At 38.6% G+C, this 19233-nt stretch overlaps 1 protein-coding gene across 6 annotated transcripts in view; it reads left to right on the top strand.

Moving 5' to 3' along the window:
- Positions 1–19046, top strand: part of PSPC1 (paraspeckle component 1) — a 60491-nt gene extending 41445 nt beyond the window's left edge. The window contains exons 7-11 of one of the 6 annotated variants that reach the window (XR_004238208.1): positions 10282–10535; positions 13549–13663; positions 16353–16469; positions 16719–16998; positions 17651–19046. Coding sequence is in view for 2 of the 6 variants with exons in the window: in XM_032099356.1 (XP_031955247.1) it covers positions 833–868 (36 nt within the window). In the remaining 4 variants the exon portion in view is untranslated. Of the gene's footprint in view, positions 1–832; positions 7591–10281; positions 10536–13548; positions 13664–16352; positions 16470–16718; positions 16999–17650 lie in introns of those variants that run through there. The other 5 variants (XR_004238207.1, XR_004238205.1, XR_004238206.1 and 2 more) reach the window with 5 other exon arrangements.
- Positions 19047–19233: the final 187 nt, after the last annotated feature.

Below are 19233 nucleotides of genomic sequence, written 5' to 3'. Positions count from 1 at the left end.
ACCGTTCAGAGATAAGCATAGCGTACTTACAGGTAAAACTATTAAAAAGCCCCTCTGCTCTAATGTAGTGATTATTATACACACAAATCACATTGAAAGAATGAAAGCAACTTTGTAAATGTGTGTAAAAACTCAAGTGATTTGTATGTGCTCTCTTGAGTGGAGAATAAAATACTTTATAATAAGAGGTATGAGATTCAAAAGGAACTGGACTGTGTTACTACATACACGTGTGGATAAGGTTTTTCCATTTGTGTTGGTAAATGCTTTGTCTAGAGCTTCCATTGTTCCTAGATTTATTAGTGTGCTTTTATATCTCAGTTTCTGTAGAGTAAAGCATAGCTGTATAATTTGATTGAATTTACATGCTAATTGTATGCGGGACGTTAAGTGCTTGACTTGAAAGAATTGCAGTGAGAATAAAGATACTGTTCTTGACTTTAAGTAAAAACTGCGTGGATCCTTGAACAGGAAAAAGTGTGGAGGGTCCTGTATGGAAATTGAACAAAAAAATGGGAGAGAGGGAATAAAGTAACATAATAAAAGTGAGAAAAGTGTGGTTTAATTTTATATCTACAGCAGATTCACAAAAATAACTTTGAGTCTTGTTCTACGTGAAAACCACAAACCAACTAATTTTTAATAGAAGAGGTGGAAATACCAGTTACATTCATGTCTTGGATTTTTTGAACTGAATTTAGTTTTGTGCAGATGGCCAAGGAATAGCAGGAAAACTGAAATGAATCAATGTTCTAAAACAATTTTAATATTCTTGGGTTGTAGGGTGGGATCACTGCAGTTGGTTGTATCTCTTCTGTGTTGTTTTATGTAGGACTTGATTTTGTCGCTGAATACAGCAACTGTATAGAGCATGTACACACCATGTAAGTATGAAACAGCTGGTATTAAGGTCATTAGCCTCTCATCAAACCAGTGAGAATCCAGTCTTACACCTGTGTGCATCATAGACAGAGAAGCGCCAAACAGAAGACCATGGTAAAGAAAAATTAAATAGTACATATCTATTAGCAGTGATGGGATGGGATGAAGGTATTTTCATTAATTTTTTGCTTTAATTCACTGTAATCAATTTCTTGTATGACAGGGAAACTAATTTTATTATCAGTTAGTACTTGAAAGAAAAAAGTCCCCACTAAAACAGAACACCTCTCCCAAAGAAATCCCCAAACCCAAAATACCTCAGTGTACAACCCAACCCCAAGCAAAACATGTTTTCCCACTTTAAATAACCATATATACTTAAGCAAGGTGGAAGACAAATCTAAAAAGATGTAAAAAACACAAGGGTTTACTGTATTTATTTTTGCATCTGTTAGCTCTTGATGATCTGTTCATTTTAATGTGTTGCTTTTTAAAAAAACATGTTCCATAACTGTTCATTATTTGCTATAAAAGGATTTATTTTACTAAATTTATTTATTGTTACTGAATTTTAAATATTTTTATATAGTGTAAAATTGCACAAAAAACCACTGCATAAACCAGCTATTGCAGTACTATAGAATGCAATCTTTGAACTGCTAGCTGAATTGATCTTTCAGGCTGCATACAAATGTTTTAAATATTTGTATGCTAATGGGAATTAGAAATATTTGTGTGCATATTTAAAATAATCCAGTATATGCATTGCTGCAGATATGAATAGCCTTTTGCCCTCCTTGCTGCTTGGTCCTGCTTCCTCTGTGTCCTCCTTGCATCCCTGTGCCCAAGCAGTGAGCAGGTAAAGGAGACTCAGTGAGAATAATCAATTCTGCTCATTTCAGTGTGGAAGGAGAGAAGAGCAAGGAGGGGCAGTAGGGCAAGACTCTTCATAACTGTGCATACATAGGGCATAGGGTAATTGGCGGTGTAGACACAGAACGTAGTTTTATCTACGTTCTCATTAAGTGAGTTTGGAAGAAATACATAACCTAGAACAAATGGGTAAGAAGCATGTTGAGGGCTCTGGATGTCTGAATAACACGGTTATGGTTTACATTCTTGGTGATAGCTGGTCCAAGAGGGGCGAGTATTTCAAGTCATGAAGAAAAAAATGTACACTAAAATGTTGAGCCAAATTTTATGTGAGCTTGATCTGTCTGTTCACTTTCTGCAGTTACCAAGAAGGTTACATGCAAGCCAGTAAAATATGGAAAATAGTGTTCTTCGTGATTTCTCCAGGAGAGATGATATACACAGTTGCTTTAAAGAAGCAAGACTATTCACATGTACTTTTCCTTGGAAGAAAATATATAAACTGCCATTACAAAGATGGGAAATACTGTCTTTTAAACTGCTAACATTCTTCATTCTTTGACATGATAGCGCTGTGTTGTTCCATATATTATGTTCTGCTTTTAAGGGGGAGAGCATGTGAAAGGTAAGCCCCAGCTCCAGTTTTAATCAACTTCAAATAGAAAGCTTTTTCCAGAAGGCACAGAAGGAAACCTGTAATAATGAAACAGTAGTTTATCTTCAGTTTTGTTCCGGTGTGGAACATTGTGTTTCTAGAACTTCCAGCATTGTACCGGTAGCAGTTCCACATCTAACATTTTCAGAACCAGAGCTGTGCCAAATCATACAAATAAAGTTTTTGCCTTAGTGTGTGAAGAGTGCAATTACTGCAATTCAAAAATGGAATGTTCAGACTTTTGAAAGAAAATGTATGAAAGAATTGTCATATATTAAAGTGATGGTTTAAAGGTGAAAATTGTAAACTTGGCAGCAGGGATGGCTATGCTTCTAAAATTATTTTGGGATATGTGTCAGTTGATCATTGCCATGTTATACTTTGTGTAGTTTTTTGTAATACCACTTAATGCATGTTTGGCATCATTCTTCCATCACACTTGTGTAGTTTCGTGTATTATTAACACTGATGAATGCAACTGTCTATAGATGGGGGGTACCAGAGCATTTGTTTCGTATTATGTAACTTGTTTAGGAGGGGTTTTCATTGCTAAACTTGTTTTCTGTCTTGTGTTTACTCTGCATGTTCTGAGCAAAATACACTTTTTCTACTTATATGGGGAAAAAGTAGCAAGTCATGAAAAAGTGTTTTTTTAGGAATGTAAATGGAAGTCCTGGATGCTTCTTACTGCTTCTAAAATGACAGCTGTCTAGGAGAATGAAATCACTTGGTATACTTTCTGCTTTATTATTCTAGACTTCGTCCTGCTTACAGCACACACTTCAGAATCATTATTCAAGGTTAAAATACCCCGAAGTTGAATTTCTGTCTGGTTTTAATCCTGTGTGTGTACAAGACAGTAAATGAAACACAAATGTCTTGATGTTTGCTCTGAATAGTACTCTTAATTCCCCACATAAAGAAAAATAATTAGTTTGAGTTTCATAATTTTAAAATATTTAATTAGCCAGTCCTCTGGTGGTGGGCTGGGGAAAGCACAGATTTGTGGAGAAATCATGCTCTTGTTTTCAGTTGCATTATGTTCCTGGGCATGCATTTTTTACTCTTTACATTGGGAGCATTTGTTACAAAGATTAAACAAGAAATATAATTTATTGTATTTTATCCAATTATAAGTATTAGTTCATTGTTACATTGTAAAAATAGAATGAGTTAGTATAGGCAATTTTGCTTTACTGGAGGTCATGGCATGTAGCATAAGTATCAGAAATAGGGTAGTTCAAGTGTTAGTAGTTACTGATAATATGTTGTGCCTTTAAGCCTGGTTGGATAAAACCTGATACATATTGAGCATAACGATGTTTTAAAACTCAGTGCCCAGAACCCTGATGCTGCACTTGCATTTCTGCTTTATTGCTGTGGTAGTCGCAAAAGTACTCACAGGTTTGAAAGTGTTCATCTAGATATATGGGAGAGGGTAAAGGATTGATTATTGTATGTTGCTTGATTCTTGAGGTCTTGCGTGGGAAAACTGGTATTGTAGAATCTTCTTTATATGATTGCTTAAAAATCTACTGTATTTTTTTAAACTGCCTTGTATATTTAAAACTGTCCAGTGTGAAGGAAGCCAAATGGTGTATCTTTAAAGAATGTGGGAAAGCTATTTTACTAGAGGTCTTGAGCTCTAAATCTTTTACCAGTTTGACACTGAGGACATGGTGTCTTAACTGTAACCTTATGCTACAATTATGGTGGAAATTTTGCAAGCTTCTGCCAAGCTTTAGAAGTGAAGTGAGGATTTAAGGTGCCATACTGACTGTAGGATTGGGCCAAATCATTTGTATTTGACGCTTGTCACTGGCCTGCTCTGGTTACCCTAATCCATTCCTTTTAGGATTTTGTTTCCTTTTCTGTATTCTAGGTTTTCTTTTGTTGTAAAAGGCTTTTAAGTTTTCCTGATGATGTAGAAGATATGAGCTGTGTGAAACTTTATTTGGGGGTTCTAACACTAAATATGATGGAAATGGTTTAAAGGAAAGGAAAGATGTTAGATGCACAGTAAAAACCGGTTCTTTCTATGATGTGACAAGTTGTTACATACCTCTTCATATGTGTTTTGTTAGCATGTATCATGTATGTATGCTTAACCCGTTGTGTATTTAAAAAGAATTTTCTGTCTCCCTCTAAGCAGGGGGGGAATGAATCTGTTCTGGATTAATTCAATTTCATAGTTTCACTTTTGTTTAAGTACACAATAATTAAGGGACAGAGAGTACACGAGAGCTTAATAGATAGTTAACCTTTCTGAACTCACAGATGTGTGCAAATACTAATGCAGAAAAGTAAAAGTAGATAAGTGCTCTTCATAGATTTACAGAGGGGGGAGATACTATTGTGGAAAAGCAGGAAGATGTGGTTTGATCTCATGTTTCAATTTGCAGCTTTTAAGAATTTGGGAACTACCATAGAATTAAAACCCCCAAATATGACTCTTATAAACTTCATCTAAAATTCTTAAATGTTGTTTCAGAGTTCTGCTATAAACAAAACTAGTTCAATGTAAACATTCAAATAAAATACATGCTTTAATGGAAAAAGTAATTCTGAAAGCCTGTGTTTTATTAAGATGAGTAATGTTATTTGGAAAGTTAGGTGTATTTTCTTGTATCTTTACTTTTAACTGCATAACCTTAAAGGAACAGAGGTGAAATTAATGACATGCAGGGAAAGGCTAAATATGCAGGACAAAATTTCCTGGGAAAGGACTGAAGTTCAAATATGTATAACTTACATAGCAGTGCTTCCAGTAAAGGACTTCTGTTACGAGTTTAGAGAGCTCCTGCTTAGAAACAGGTGCTGCCCAAATCTGGTCCTGCTCTTATTGCAGGAAGATGTCATCTTTGCCTTGATTGTGACAAACCAAGAATAGGATTATCAGGATGTAAGTTTATGAAGAACATAATTATCTTGCCACAGTCATAACTCTGAATGGTTGAAGAGTCAGCCAGCATCTTCAGATAAGCTTGTTTGCTGAGTGGGTATGTGTACAGCTGCATGATTGTTACAGCCTTTCCAGGACTTGGAATATGCCTTTGGTTGTTTCAGCAGTTGCTTCATGTGCCTCAGTTAATGAAGTTCATTTATGGCTACAAGGATGCTTTTCAAAGTCTTCATCTTTTCTGCTTAGCAAATTCTCTTGGACAGTGACATCCACTGCAGTTGTGGGTTGAGAGTGGTGCCGTCATGGGGTGCTTAAATCAGCATTTGCTCCTATCAGCTGCAGTTGCCTTAGTTTATACCTGTTCAGTCATTACAGTGCACTTCCAAACATTACTTTTCATTAATTGAATTTGTATTCTCAGTGAGGTATTGATCTGAGCAAGTTTGAGTAGAAACTTAAGAAAATACAGTCTAGTTACATTTGTACTGTCAATGACACAAATTCCTTTAATAATTCCAGGTGTGTTACAGAAAATTAATCTCTTGGATGGTTCTGATTCCCTAATTTTGTAACAAAGATACTCAGATTTTGTTCTACTTCCATTTTCTGAGGTTCATCTTTAAACTGTTTGGACATCTGCATTTATTTTAGCTTTCACAGCTTGATGTAAACTAGAGTCACTCAAACTTTATGCATAAATGTGTCCTGTCAGAGCATACTGATCAGTCAGGTGCTGATCAGATGTAAGATTTTGCAGAGCCCAGAATGAAAGTAAGTTGACCAAAATAAGTTGTTAAATAAGATGGAAGTAAAGTTACAAGAAGACAAGAACAAGATTGATTAGAATAGGAGAGGAAACAGCTCTGAAGGTAGTCTGTAAAAAGTAGTGCAAAAGAATCTGATAACGAGTACATGTTCTGTTAACCTTTTAAAGAAATGGATGCATCAGGATGTAGAACTTCAGTTTGAAATGCAGATTTCTTTGGAGAAGCTACTGCTTGCTTAAGTGGAGTTTGTTTTTCAAGACATTGCAAGTAATGTTTGTAGTGTATTAGAATGGATGTTTTTTACTTGTGTACATCAAAGGTCACAAACAGGTAACTGAAGTAACAGCTTTTATGTTTTAGTCTGTGTTTGTAGCCATTTTCTCATTAATGTGTTGATATTTACAAATTTGGCACCTGAGATAATTTTGATAGCTTGTTTGTAAATTAGTGGTTTTAATGTGAGAGTTACAGTGCGAGCTTGCACTTCAAAATCTGAATGAGCCATGGTGAAAAACAGTACCAACAATCAATCTCTTTAATTAAAAATACTTAGTTTTGAATATGATTCCAAGTTACTGCCTTTGTATATAAGATGATATCAAAAGGGAGTTCCCCACTTCTCACGATGTGGTCTTGGCCTAGTCTTGTGCAAAGAAGTGTCACCACTGAGGCCTTTACTTTGCTCTCAAGTGAAGAAAATGATAACCAGCTGGAGTGTCTTTATGGGAGGGTATATGGTGGAATGGTTAATAGTGTTCCTAACACTCACTAAGATGCCTGATCTGTTATTCAGACTTGAAATTATTTCTAATATAGAGCTTTTCAGTCCTCTTTGTTACATGTTAGTAGGTATTTCTTTTGCTCTACATATGACTGCTGAGCTTAAAGCTTTTTAAAAAATGTTTGATATTAACTTAGAAAGCTGTTTCACTTTGGGTAGGAAGAATAGCTTTATCTTGCAGGTAGTAGTGACTTTACTAAAATAAGGAATGCTGTACATAGAATTTACAGCATTCTATGGTACTATAAAGCTGAAATAAATCCCGATAGTGCAGCTTTAGCAATATGTCCAGTTGTGCAAGGAAAGGACAAAAAGCCAAGTTTGAGTCCCAGCTTGCCAAGCAATGAAGCTTGTACAACAGTTGCAAATAGAGAAATTGTTCCTTTATTCAACATTGCTTTGTGGGTTTTTTGATAAACAGGTAAGTCTATGTCAGTATAGCAGTATGTGGTAGAGCATTTGCAGGTTACCCTGCAGTTTATTAATGCTGTTTGTTGTCTTTGTCTTGAAATACAGGTTCTGTTTCCTGTGTATTTCAAATCTAATGTAAGATTTTCTGTTCTCTACCAAATACAGTTTTATTATGGTGGAAGCCAGAAGTTGGTATTCTGCATTTGTTATAAAGTAATCTGAGATGGAAGTTGTCGCCCAGTAGAGTTAGTACAGGAAGGAAATTACTTAATTGCACAAAGAATCACAGATCTTTTGACAGGACCAGAGACAACAGGTACAAACAGAAACACAGGGTATTCCTTCTGAGCATCAGGAAACACAGTTTTACTGTGAGGGTGACCAAGCACTAGCACAGGCTGCCCGGAGAGGTTATGGAGTCTCCATTCTTGGAGATGCCACAAGCCATCTGGATGTGATCCTGGGCACTGGCTCTACGTGGCCCTACCGAGCCAAGAAGTTGGACCAGATGTTCTCTAGAGGTCCGTTCTGACATTAACACGTCCATGATTCTGTCTTCTAAGCAAAGCTTTGAATTTATTAAACTTTATATGAATGAATGAACAGTTAAACTGTATTACGTGCTTAGGTACTTGAATCCTTCCTTACTAGGTTTCATTTCAATGTAGATGTATGTATTTGGTAGTATTGTTAAATTTTACATTTTCAAATGAAGCATGTCAAAGATGAAAGCGCTCTAAGTGAATCTTGAGTTGTTGTTAATAAGGACTGTGTGATGTCTTGCCCTGCCCTTCCCCCAGCACAGTCTTATGGCTTCAGAGATTTTAGCCCCACAAAGATAATCAGTTCTGCTGTCATTATTTTGGAAGAGGAGGTTAGGACACTGGCCTAACTTGGCAACCTGCTGCAAAAATGACAGGTAAGGAACTTTACAGGAGGGAATGGGGAGCATTGTGTGACGTTCTGTCAAGCCGAATTGCAATCACTTCAGAAGCTGTGTATTAGTGAGTTTCACAATTCTTTAGGAATACTGGGTTTTTTTTAAATTGAAGAAAATTGGATTATGCACAGTATAGGAAGTTTTGCATGAAACTAGGTTCCCCTTTAGTTTTTGGAAGATCCGAAATGTCCTCAAACTAGAGAGGTCATCACTACTATATATAAGTATTTTTCTATAATACAAAGCTTATGCTGATTTTCTGTAGTCTTAAAACTAAGATATGAGAAAATTGTCTCTTAGGCTTTGCATATACATATTTTTGATACTTTAAAACAATTTTAAATTATTTTAAAATAAAAAATTAGTCTTAATAGAAGTATGCCTATTTAAACATCCCTAAAATCTTAGTGGCTCTCTTAACTCCTTGTCTAAGTGTAGACTTGTTTGCATAGTGTGTAGCACAATGGTATCCTGACTTCTGTTGAAGTTGTAGAGCTGTACTGATCCTACTTAACTCTGTGCTAGCTGTGCTGGTTTAACTATATCTTGTTTACAGCAGACTTTTCTAAATCTGTTTCTGTGATAGGTAACCTCAGAGTTTCCAGAACCTGGCAAAACTATCTCATGAAATTTTAACTGTAGCTTCCAGTGCAAGTGCAGCATTTTCAGATGCTTTTCATCTGTCAGGTTTCTTAAGTTTTCTTTGTGAATTCACATCTATACATCATTATTTCTAATGATGGGGGTTAAAGGTTATTCCTTTCTTCCTTTAACAGTTTTGTATGTTTTAGCTAAAGTATCACAAAATGCTCAGAACTTCACATCCGTGTAACATGTCATGTGAGTTCTGAATGGAGAAAGTTATATCGTTACTTGGACATTTTTCCAAGTTGCTCAGCATGAACTCAGTCATTGAAAGTAAAATTCTGAACATTGAAAGATATTTCTGCTGCATCAGTGACAACATCTGTAAAATGGATAATTATGAAAATCACTGATGAGCCAGCTATTCTGGTGCTGCAAGTTCAACTTGAAATGGGAGTGTCATATATGGGAGGGGGCTGTATCAAAAAAATACAGGATTTTGTTGCTGTTTCATACAGGATTATCTTAATGACTCACAGTGCACAAAATTTTGCAAAAAGTATAATAAGTGTATATATATATATATAAACCCCACTTTGATTACATTATCTTGCATCTAGGAATATAATGACTTGCAAACAAACAATTTTTATTGATTTTATAAAGTGCTTACAAATTTCAGTATCTTCGAATTCAGACCTTGCTAAAGCTGTATAGATGAAAACTTTTGTGTCTTCTGTTTAAATACTTTCAGACATGCTCATCATTCCCTAAATACTGAAGAAATTATCTGATTTCTGTATGGTGAAGATTTGCAATACAAGCAAAACAGAAACAAATGTCCCTTGATCACAGATTGTCACTGGCATGGGTTCATTGTCTTACCACTAGTAACTGCCACCATTTGTTCTTTTTCAAAATCTGATCCCAGAAGAGGAATATTACTGCATTCACATTCCTCATTCTGTGTAACATGCTAACTTCAGGTACCCTACACCTTATAACTTGAAAGTTGTGGAATAGATGTAAAATATTTTTAATAATCTTGCAAAGGAAATTGAATGCCTAGTTGGCTTAGCTTAAGTAGTATTTGCCCTTTTGTTTCTAGGAACTTAATTCTCCTTTTGAGTCCTAATTTGGTAATAGTATTTTTTTTTCCCATAAATGTTTACTTGCTTCTACTTCTCTGCAAGTATGTGCACTTAAGAGAATTTGACGAACACAAGATTGGGAAAAACTGTGTTGCAGTTTGTCTTCTATAATCCCTGGCAGTGATGCCAGGTAACAATTGATTTAGTCTCTGATGGTTTTATTGTCCTCAGCAGGGACTACTCATAATTAAGATGAGCAGGTTTGGCCAGACTAAAGTTAAAACTAAGAGAAGAATGGGGAGGATAAGATTGCTTGACCATTTAAGAATGTCTAGCACTGTGCCTTCTGTTAGTGTATCAGCAGCCAACATTGTTATCTGTTACCTTTTGATAGGTAAGCCTGAACAAATGCAAACATGAACACAGCTCTGCGGATCAACTCGGGTTCCCTTTGGAAACCCCAAATAAGTGGCCACAAGGGATTGTGTGTTTTCCTGAGAACAGCTCGGCATTGGAGTTCTTCTTTCTGTGTGCTGGATAGTGGTTCTGCTACTCTCAAAATGATACCTGTGCCTGCTGGTGCAAAATGCCATATTGTCACTTCAGTGGAAGTCAAAATTTACCTGTACTGCTGTTGTGTGTTGCTAGGTAAATTTTAAAGTAGACCTAAAATAAAGGGGGAAACTTAGGGGGGAAGCTCTTTGTTACAGTAGCCACCAGAAATCTTATTAATTAAAAAAACTGAAACAAAAAAATCCCCTCAACCAAATCACAAAACCTGTTCTGTCAGTCAAGCCGGTGAAGCTGCCGAGCATCCGTGTGCAAGGTAAATGTGAAGTGTCCTTCGGTGTTGTAGTGTCACAGCTGTCCCTGCTCAGAATTAGCGCTGGTGGCCTGGAGCCTGTCCCACACAGCTGGTCTCTACTGGAGATACCCTGTTATGCTGAATATGTGTTACTTGAGATAGGTGCACTTAAGAGTTGGTTTTCAATTTTCCTTCATAATGGCACAATATATGCACAGTATATCACTCAGTTTGTGTGTGATGCCTCTCTTCTCTTCAGAACAGGCATGTTTATCATGCTGTTAGCATTGGAGACTATTTCAGATTCATTTTGCTTGGCACCATACCCACTTCGAGCTTTAATTTAAAGAAGAGCTTTATCATATGAATGAAAATGCAGCCTCTTACTTTGAAAACAACTTTCTGTTGTGTTCCGACTTACTCTCAGAAATCACATTTTTCATCACTGGCTGCTTGGATACATTCAGCTCTAACAAAGAAATTACTGCTAATCATAAACAGTGGAGTCTGTATAGGTTTATACAGGGTAGAGAGGTCGGAATGATTTTAATTTTTTGAAGAGAGAGAATACTGAATAAATAGTGCAGAGGCACATTCCTAGTAAAAACCATACACATTTAAACACTCTCAGCAGTCTTACTGGCTGGTTTTAGAGCTTGTCATCAAAAATATACCATATTTATTTGGCTACAACTTTGTTACTAATATCTACTGGTTGCCAAGAATATGTCTCACTGCTTTCTCTTCAGTAAATCTGGGTGGCCAAGAAAGAGAAAGTAATATACACTGGCAGTTAAAGAAACTGGAGAGACTGCGTTAGGCCTTGATGTTTCTTGATCGGGGGGAAAAAGGGGGAGAAACTAATCACTGGGTTTTTCATATTAAAATACAGACTGAAAGATGAGCTGTTTGTAATTTTTCCCTTCCTGTTAGATGGGTACATACCTATCAATAGCTACATTAATTTCACCACATCAAGGTAATGTCTCAGGACACTAACACTCGTCCAGATGACAGTTCCAGCCAGGTCCCTATGACTGACAATTCATTACTATAGCTATTACTGCATTTGATCTGCTAAATGATTGTAATATCAACACTTGCAAAATTATAGCTCTAGGTAGAAAGGGTTAGTGGGCTGTGCTCTGTCATTTGTGCTTTAGGAAGAAAGTATCTATCTTGCTGCATGTCTGGTACAGAATAGATAACAAAACTTTTGATCTGATAGCAAGCTGCACCATGGGGTGGGAGGGGAGATAGAAAGGAACCAAATGGGAGGACTGACAAATTAACAGCACATTTAATAGGTCTCAGACATTAAATCATGCCAACTTAAAAGCGGTATTTATTCTGAGCTGCAAGTATTGGCCTGTTTTCAATGGTGTCTGATAAGGTAAATGTTACCTTTATTGTAAATGTTTGTGGTTGTGTGTTGTAATTTACACGTATGTCACTTCTTGAGTTGCTTTTTGGGACCGTTCCTGAAGTGAAGCCAGCCTGAAAGGTGGAACCTGTGTGTGGCTTTCCGAAGGAATTCTCTCTGTAGCAAATACTTTGCAGGGTGTGCTAAGTTTTATGATCATCAAGCAGGACCTCAAAATGTTGGAAATTTGTTTTAACAAGTCTTTACATGAGAGTATGGGGAGTTCTTCACCCCTTTGTGCTGCTGTAATCAGGATCTTTCCAGGCAGTCTTCTCCGTAGACATTTCATTAGGGTTCTCAGGCTCTGCAACACGTTTCTGTGCCTGAGTAAGGGATTATGCTAAGCCTATCAAACATTGCAGTGCTCACATCTTATTTTAAGTTGGAGACATTTATGGAGAAGAGGTGATTTTAATTCTAGGAGGAGGGAGTGTGTCTACAGGTGAGAGCTGTTTTGAAGCCTGAATGGCTGAGGCACAGAGCTGTTGAATTTTAAACACTTTGGATAGTTGTTTTGCATGTGTACTCTATGAGAAGACACACAGCATGCAAGATGGATACCCTTATTAACACTTTCATTTAGGCATTTTAATAGAATTCCAATAATTTTAATTATTAATTAGTAAAAGTAATAGGAATAATATTGACTAGCTGTTCTTCCAACTGCACTTACTGCAAATACAAGCAGATCTGTTGCAGAAGTTGTAGAATTATGGAAGTCCTACACTTTTGCATCAATTTCTAATGCTTGTAGTATTAAAATGTTATTTTAATGATACTTGTATGCAGTTCTGTTGTGAGATGTTGTTATAAAGTGGGACAACATTTTACTCCAGCTCAGTTTAGTTATATTATTTTGATAGATAACTTCACCCCTAATAAATAATGTCTGTACAACAAGAGGCTGCAGAAAGAGGAGGAGACTGTAGTGAGACCTGTTAGTTCTCAAGTGTAACTAATAACTCGGTGTTGTGTGCAGGGATCCTGATCATTTTAGTGGCACTAATATTAGAAGGATGAAATGTCACTTTGGCCACGTGCCTTGGCAGGCCTAGAAGACAACATGTAGTATGTCTTCTGTCACATGAAGTATGCATGTTTTAGAAAACCTCCAAAGAGAAATGACTTGGGGCTCTTTGGAGCAGAACTGCACTTAAATCTACTCCAAGCAGAAATCTGAAAATCTAGGAACTTGTTAATGTTCTTGGAGCAGCTGTTTAACTGCTGAGGTAGTAAAAATTTAAATAAAATCTGGGGACAGATGTGTGGAGAAACAATTAAGTGGTAAGAATGGGTAGAGAATAAATGAATTTTTTCTGGTAAACAGAAGTTTTATTATGGTTTATTACTCCATATATAATGGGTTTTTAAAAGAAAAGCTACTGCATTTTCTCTTTTAAATGTCAGTTATTTATTGTCTCTTTATTTTTTAGGTTACTATTAAAATCTTAAAATGCAGATGAAGACTGGCTTGTGCAGAATCCTTCTGCTATCTTATGCAGACAAAGGGAATCCTAAACCAGGTTTTAGTACAAGGTACGTATTAAGGTACGTGGCTTTATCCAGCAATTACTGAAACCGGTACCCCGTTTTTTATTCAGATTTGTGATTTGATGTAGTTGCGCTTCTACGCTTCAACTAATACTTGATTTCAGATAATGTAATTCCTGGCATAATTCCTGCCATGTTTTTAAAGGACTTGAAGCATAATGTACACAGACAACTCAAACTCTGGCCAGCCATGTGTCTTGCATCCAAACCCCATAGTGCCACATTAATATGATGCCATGTCTGAGCTGCTGGATGTTACTGATACATTGCATTCAGAATCCCATTTGTTCGTACTACCAACACAGCAGTTACTGATTCTGAACCGTCTTCGGCATTAATCAGAGGGCTCTGGTCTGAAAGGCTGTGTCCATGCACTCTGGGAAGCCTGGGGCACAGTTTGGTTTGCATGCACACAGGTGTGTAGTGCCATCTGCCCTAGCTGTGGGCAGCATCTCAGTGGGGCTGATAGACAGCAAGGTTTTAAAGGGAGTCCTATGCAGCTAAGTTCAATAGTTCTGGTGGTTCCAAAATTCCAAAATATCAGTTGTTTTCATAAAGTAAAAGTAAATTTAAACACTGGTGGGATTTGACCAAGATGGTAAAGCAAGAGAAATTTGTGTTAATTCTCCTGTATTTGTTTGGCTTAGTAAAAGGACTGAGAGCTGTCTCTGTAGTTGTGTTAACAGTAAATAAGAGAACTGGATATATAAAGGACAAGAACAATTTATCTATTTTGTAATCACATGTAAAAGGTGCCCCTGTCCATGGCAGGGGTTCAGACCAGGTGATCATCCCTCTCCATGTGCTGGCAACTTTCTTTGTAAAGCAGGATACCTTTGGCTGCCTTTGTGGCCAGATTGCACTCTTTGCTCAAGGTGGTTCTTGGACTTGGTGTTCACCAGGACCATCATGTCCTTACCTGCAAAGGGACTTTCCAGCCAGTTGGCCTCCAGCCTGTCCTGGTGTCTGGGATTATGTCTCCACAGGTGCAGGATTTGTCATTTCCTTCTGTGGAATTTCATGAGATCCTGTGAGCCCATTTCTCCAGCCTGTCAAGGGATCACTGGATGGTGGCATGACACTATAGCCTTAGCAGCCACTCCTCTCAGCGTTGTGTCACCTGCAGACTTGCTGAGGATGTGCTGTCCCATCAGCCAGGGCAGAAATGAAGATCTTGAAAAGGACTGGCCTCAGTACAGGGATACTCTGCTAGTCACTGGCGTCCAAGAGAACTTCATGCCACTGACAACCTTCTAGGCCCATCTGTTCAGCCAGTTTTCAGTCCACCTCATGGTCCACTAGTCTCTCAGTATTATGGCAAGGTCAAAATGGTAATTGGAGACATTATGGTAGTGCCAAAAGATTTCCTAAGCCAAGGTAGACAATATCCACTGCTCTTCCCATGTCTACTGAACTGGTCACCTCATCAGAGAGGCTCTCAGGTCGGGATCCTTAAGAATTTGCAAATGACCTTATTTGTAAATCCATGTTGACTGCTGCCCACTTACCTTCTTGTCCTTCTTGGTCTGGAAATGGTTTCCTAGAGCAGTTGGTCCATCACCTTCCCAGGGCCTGTAGTTCCCCAGGTCCTCTTTCCTGCCCTTCTCAAAGACAGGAGTGACTTTCACTTTCCCCTGGTCCTTGCACACCTCTCCCAGTCACCATGCTCGGTCAGCAATGGAGAGTGGCCTCGCAAGGCCAGCAGCCAGATCCCTTAGCACTCATGGGAGCATCCCATCAGGCTCAGCACGTGTGACTTGTCCAGTTTGTGTTCCCTAACCTGGATCCTGTCACCTTCTTGATACTGGGAGGGGCACTGAGGAGGTGGAAAAATGGTTGCATACCTTGTTTTGTGGTCTTGCCTTGCCCTTTACTAAGGAGTCCTGTTATTTTCTAGCTGTAGTAAAATCACAGTATAAAAGTTATCACACAATAATGTGTAATATAAACCAGACTATGGAAATAAGCAAGCTACAAGCATTTACTCACAAAATCTAAAAAAGAGAAGCTGCTAAAGCTCTTCATCAGAAAAGTAGGAGTAACAGAGAATTAATTTTTTCAGAATTTGATTCAAATGGGATGTTTTTTATCCAGAGGACATTTGGGAATTCAGTCTTGCTTGTCACTACACATGAGAGTGCCACTGTCCAGTTGGGAATCTCAGTGTTTGGCAAGTTTCCCAGGCATCTCAGAATTTTTCTGTCAAATTACAGTTTCCTTCCTGTGATGGTCAAGGTTCCTCAGAGATACAAGTGTTCCTTTCACTGGCTAAATAACAACTCCTTGTCTCAATGAAGTGATAAAAACCTTTCTTCCTCTTTCCACATTCCTCACTTGTGTGTGGACTTCAGACTGCAGTGTGAACCTGGCTGACAAAGTGTAATGGCCTGATAAAATTGTGTTAAGTGTTGTGCCAGGCTGCCTGTTCCTGGGGTTCCTGAACAGAGGGAGCTCCAGGTAACCTTGGGGAGGGCTCTCTGAAAAATTGCTGACATTTCTCAGCTCTTTATTCGACTGTATTTGCTGATGTGTTGCTCTGTTATTTGCCATTTGAGTCTTCTGAAGTGCTCTACTTTGATGACAAAAGTACACTTTCAAGGAAGTTATCATTTAAGTGTCTCTTGTAACTCCTCAGCCTGAACCATACTGACTTCTTGGATATGTTCCTCTCCACTGACTGCATTAGGTTTCAATGAAAGCCGCTGGTGGCTGGACACCCTCAGAACTGAAGACGGCTGTTACATTTTGATGATGTGCAAAATGCTGCTCTGCACCTTGGGAGTTACAAGGACCAGACCATCGGGTGAGAATGTAATTGTGTACCTGTTAGAACTTCTGTAATGGTACATTTTGTGCTCAGTTTTCAGTTTGTTAGTACTATTTTTGTGCTTGACACATGTATCTTTTTTTCTTTGGTATCTCTCTGTGCTCTTGGGCACACAAATAATGCTATTATATAACAAAATAGTAACTAAATCTGTCACACCTGGCTGAAGGTTGGAGAAGGGTGAACTGATCATTCTCACTTAAGCTGTTTTCTCTCTGCTTGCAGCCAGGCCGGACCTGTGAGACCTGAGGGCAAAGGGCTGTTTGAAATGATAGAAAGGGACCCAGCCTGGAGGTGACGTGTCCCCCACCAATACCTCAGCTTGGAAAAGACATGAGAAGAATGTGAATACAACATCTGCTTGTGAGCTCCAAGACCTCTTCCTGCATGAGGAGACAAGTTACAGCTTTTGTGATGTTACTGTCTTCAGCCTCTGACACAGAAGGTGGTGCCAGTCCAGCATTTCATAGTAAAGCTGATGTTGGCCTACTTTGATGTAACCGAGGTACTGATGTCCTTTTTGTCTAGACTACACTCAAAGCAGATTTTCTTTCTAGAAACAGCAGTGTTAAGGGAAATAAATGGGTGTCAGTAAAAGGATTAAAGTTTGTACATGCTACAAGAATAATAAGAGTAAATGATATATTAAATGACTGCTCCTTGGTTTAAATGATTGCTGTTGGACTTAAAAAATGCCTTTAAATAAGTACAAAAATATTTTCAAGCCATACAATATATGACAAAAAATAGGAAAGTGGTAGGGTTTAAAGAACAAACAGTAATGTGGATTGTGTTTATGCTGCAGTAGTTCAGAACACAAAAATATTAATTACCTAGAGAAAAATTATATGAGCCAGTGACAACTGAACAGAACTCGAAGGAAATGTTAATCCAAGGGGAGATTACAGCTGCAGCAAGCTGTCTGTACAGTTGAGTAGGAAGTTATGCTAAAAATACCTGCTGTCTTAATGTAGCCCAATAAAAAGATGAAAAAACATGAACGAATAATGAAAAATTACCTTTATGTGGTGTGATTTGAACATTGGCCTGTAATGTATCACCAGGGGTTTTTTTCAGTGTTTCTACAGCTATTGTAAAACTGTTTCAAGGTAAATGAGTAACAGGATATTTATTTTCTGTTTCTGGAAATCATCAAGGCAGTGGACATGAACTGAAGGCTTGACAGGAACCTCACCCAGTTAAGTCCTGCAGTGGGAACTGAATTAAGTTGATGCAGTTGTAGATCCTGGGCACACACTGGTGGTGAAGCAGCTTTGTGGAGGCTGATCTGGGGCCCTGAGGGACAAGTGAAGATTAAGGTGTCCAACCACATGCTGGGCTCCATTAGAAGATCACGGCTGAGCAGGGGCCAGAAGAGCAATCTCTCCTCTCTGTTCAGCACTTCCGAGACTGCAGCTGAAACACTGTGCCCAGTTCTGGGCTCTTGAAGACAAGACAGATGTGGGAACAAGTCCCATGGAAGCCACTGGGTGATCACTGTTTCAGTGCACAAGTGTGGCACCATACCACTAATAAACACAGTGCAAGTCAGTACTCTGTGGCTGTACTTACCTGGACTCCCTGCACCGTGGAACCACTGGTAATCATTTGGTTTCAGGAAGGGGTGGATGCAGGGGACTCGGTCTGGGGGATTCACTTGTGCTTTTAGGGATCTTAACCCTGCTATTCACAGAAAGAACTATTCTGATACTGACACAGCAGAGCTGACAGATCCAGGAAGGTGAGGGAGCTTTCAAAGCCTTTAAATCTCCTGTGCAAGCTTTTCCAGATGGGAAAGTCTCACCCAACTTCATAAAGGCTTTTTGAGAAAAACAACTGTCAGCACAGCCTTTACAGGTGGGAGGGGCTGGGACAGCACTCTTCCCCACCCCACGCCCACTGGATGATTGTATTCGGTGTAAGACATGCAGCTGCTGTAACAGGGCTTTCTTCCCCTAATTCATCGTCTCTGTTCTTGGCTAGGGAAAGTCCGTACAAGTAACAGCTCCAGGACCCAAGACTTCTCATGAGAAAGTTGGAGTCTGTGATACAGATGGAGATGTCAGCACATGGGTAATCATGTCCCCTCAAGCTCTGGTGGCCCATGCCCACACAGTTGCAATGAATCCAGTTTTGGAGCAGGCACTCATCTCCCTGTGTATGTGACAATGTCTTAAGTTCCCATGCACATGATTTGGGTCATCTCAGCAGCAGAGCTGTGTCTTCCCTTAAGAGCAACAGGCACACCAGAGGAAGGAGGCAATGGGAAGGTCTGACACCGCTACTATAATTGCACCAGTGCCACCAGTAACTGATCAGAGGAGTTCCTGACACTTCAGATCATACAGGAAGTATTACAGAAATTCTTGGAAAAAGATTCATTTGTAGCTATCATGCATGACAGGTGAGACTTCGCTGTGGAAAAAAGGTGACTTGAAATCAAAAAGAACCATCTTTTGCCTGGTCCCTTCCTCCTGGCTGCTATACTTGAGGTATCTGAGATTTGAGAGACCGCTTTTAAACCTTAATTTTTCCTGCTGCCTGTTCTCAAATTTGTAGTGTGTGGTGTCTTTTTCAGGTATTTTTTTCCAAACTTCTCTTTGTCCCTCACTCAAACATTTTAAGACACATTCAGAAGATGAAAAATACTGTCCTTGTTTACATGGGACACAGAAAACCAGGAATTCTGAAGTGTTAGGATTCAGTGATGGGCTTGCAGTGCATGCCCCTGCTGCAGTGG

The sequence above is a fragment of the Corvus moneduloides genome, chromosome 2, assembly GCF_009650955.1.
Source record: "Corvus moneduloides isolate bCorMon1 chromosome 2, bCorMon1.pri, whole genome shotgun sequence".
NCBI classification, from domain to species: Eukaryota; Metazoa; Chordata; class Aves; order Passeriformes; family Corvidae; genus Corvus; species Corvus moneduloides.
The sequence above is the reverse complement of the archived record's forward strand: the minus strand, read 5'-3'. Positions and strand labels throughout refer to the sequence as shown.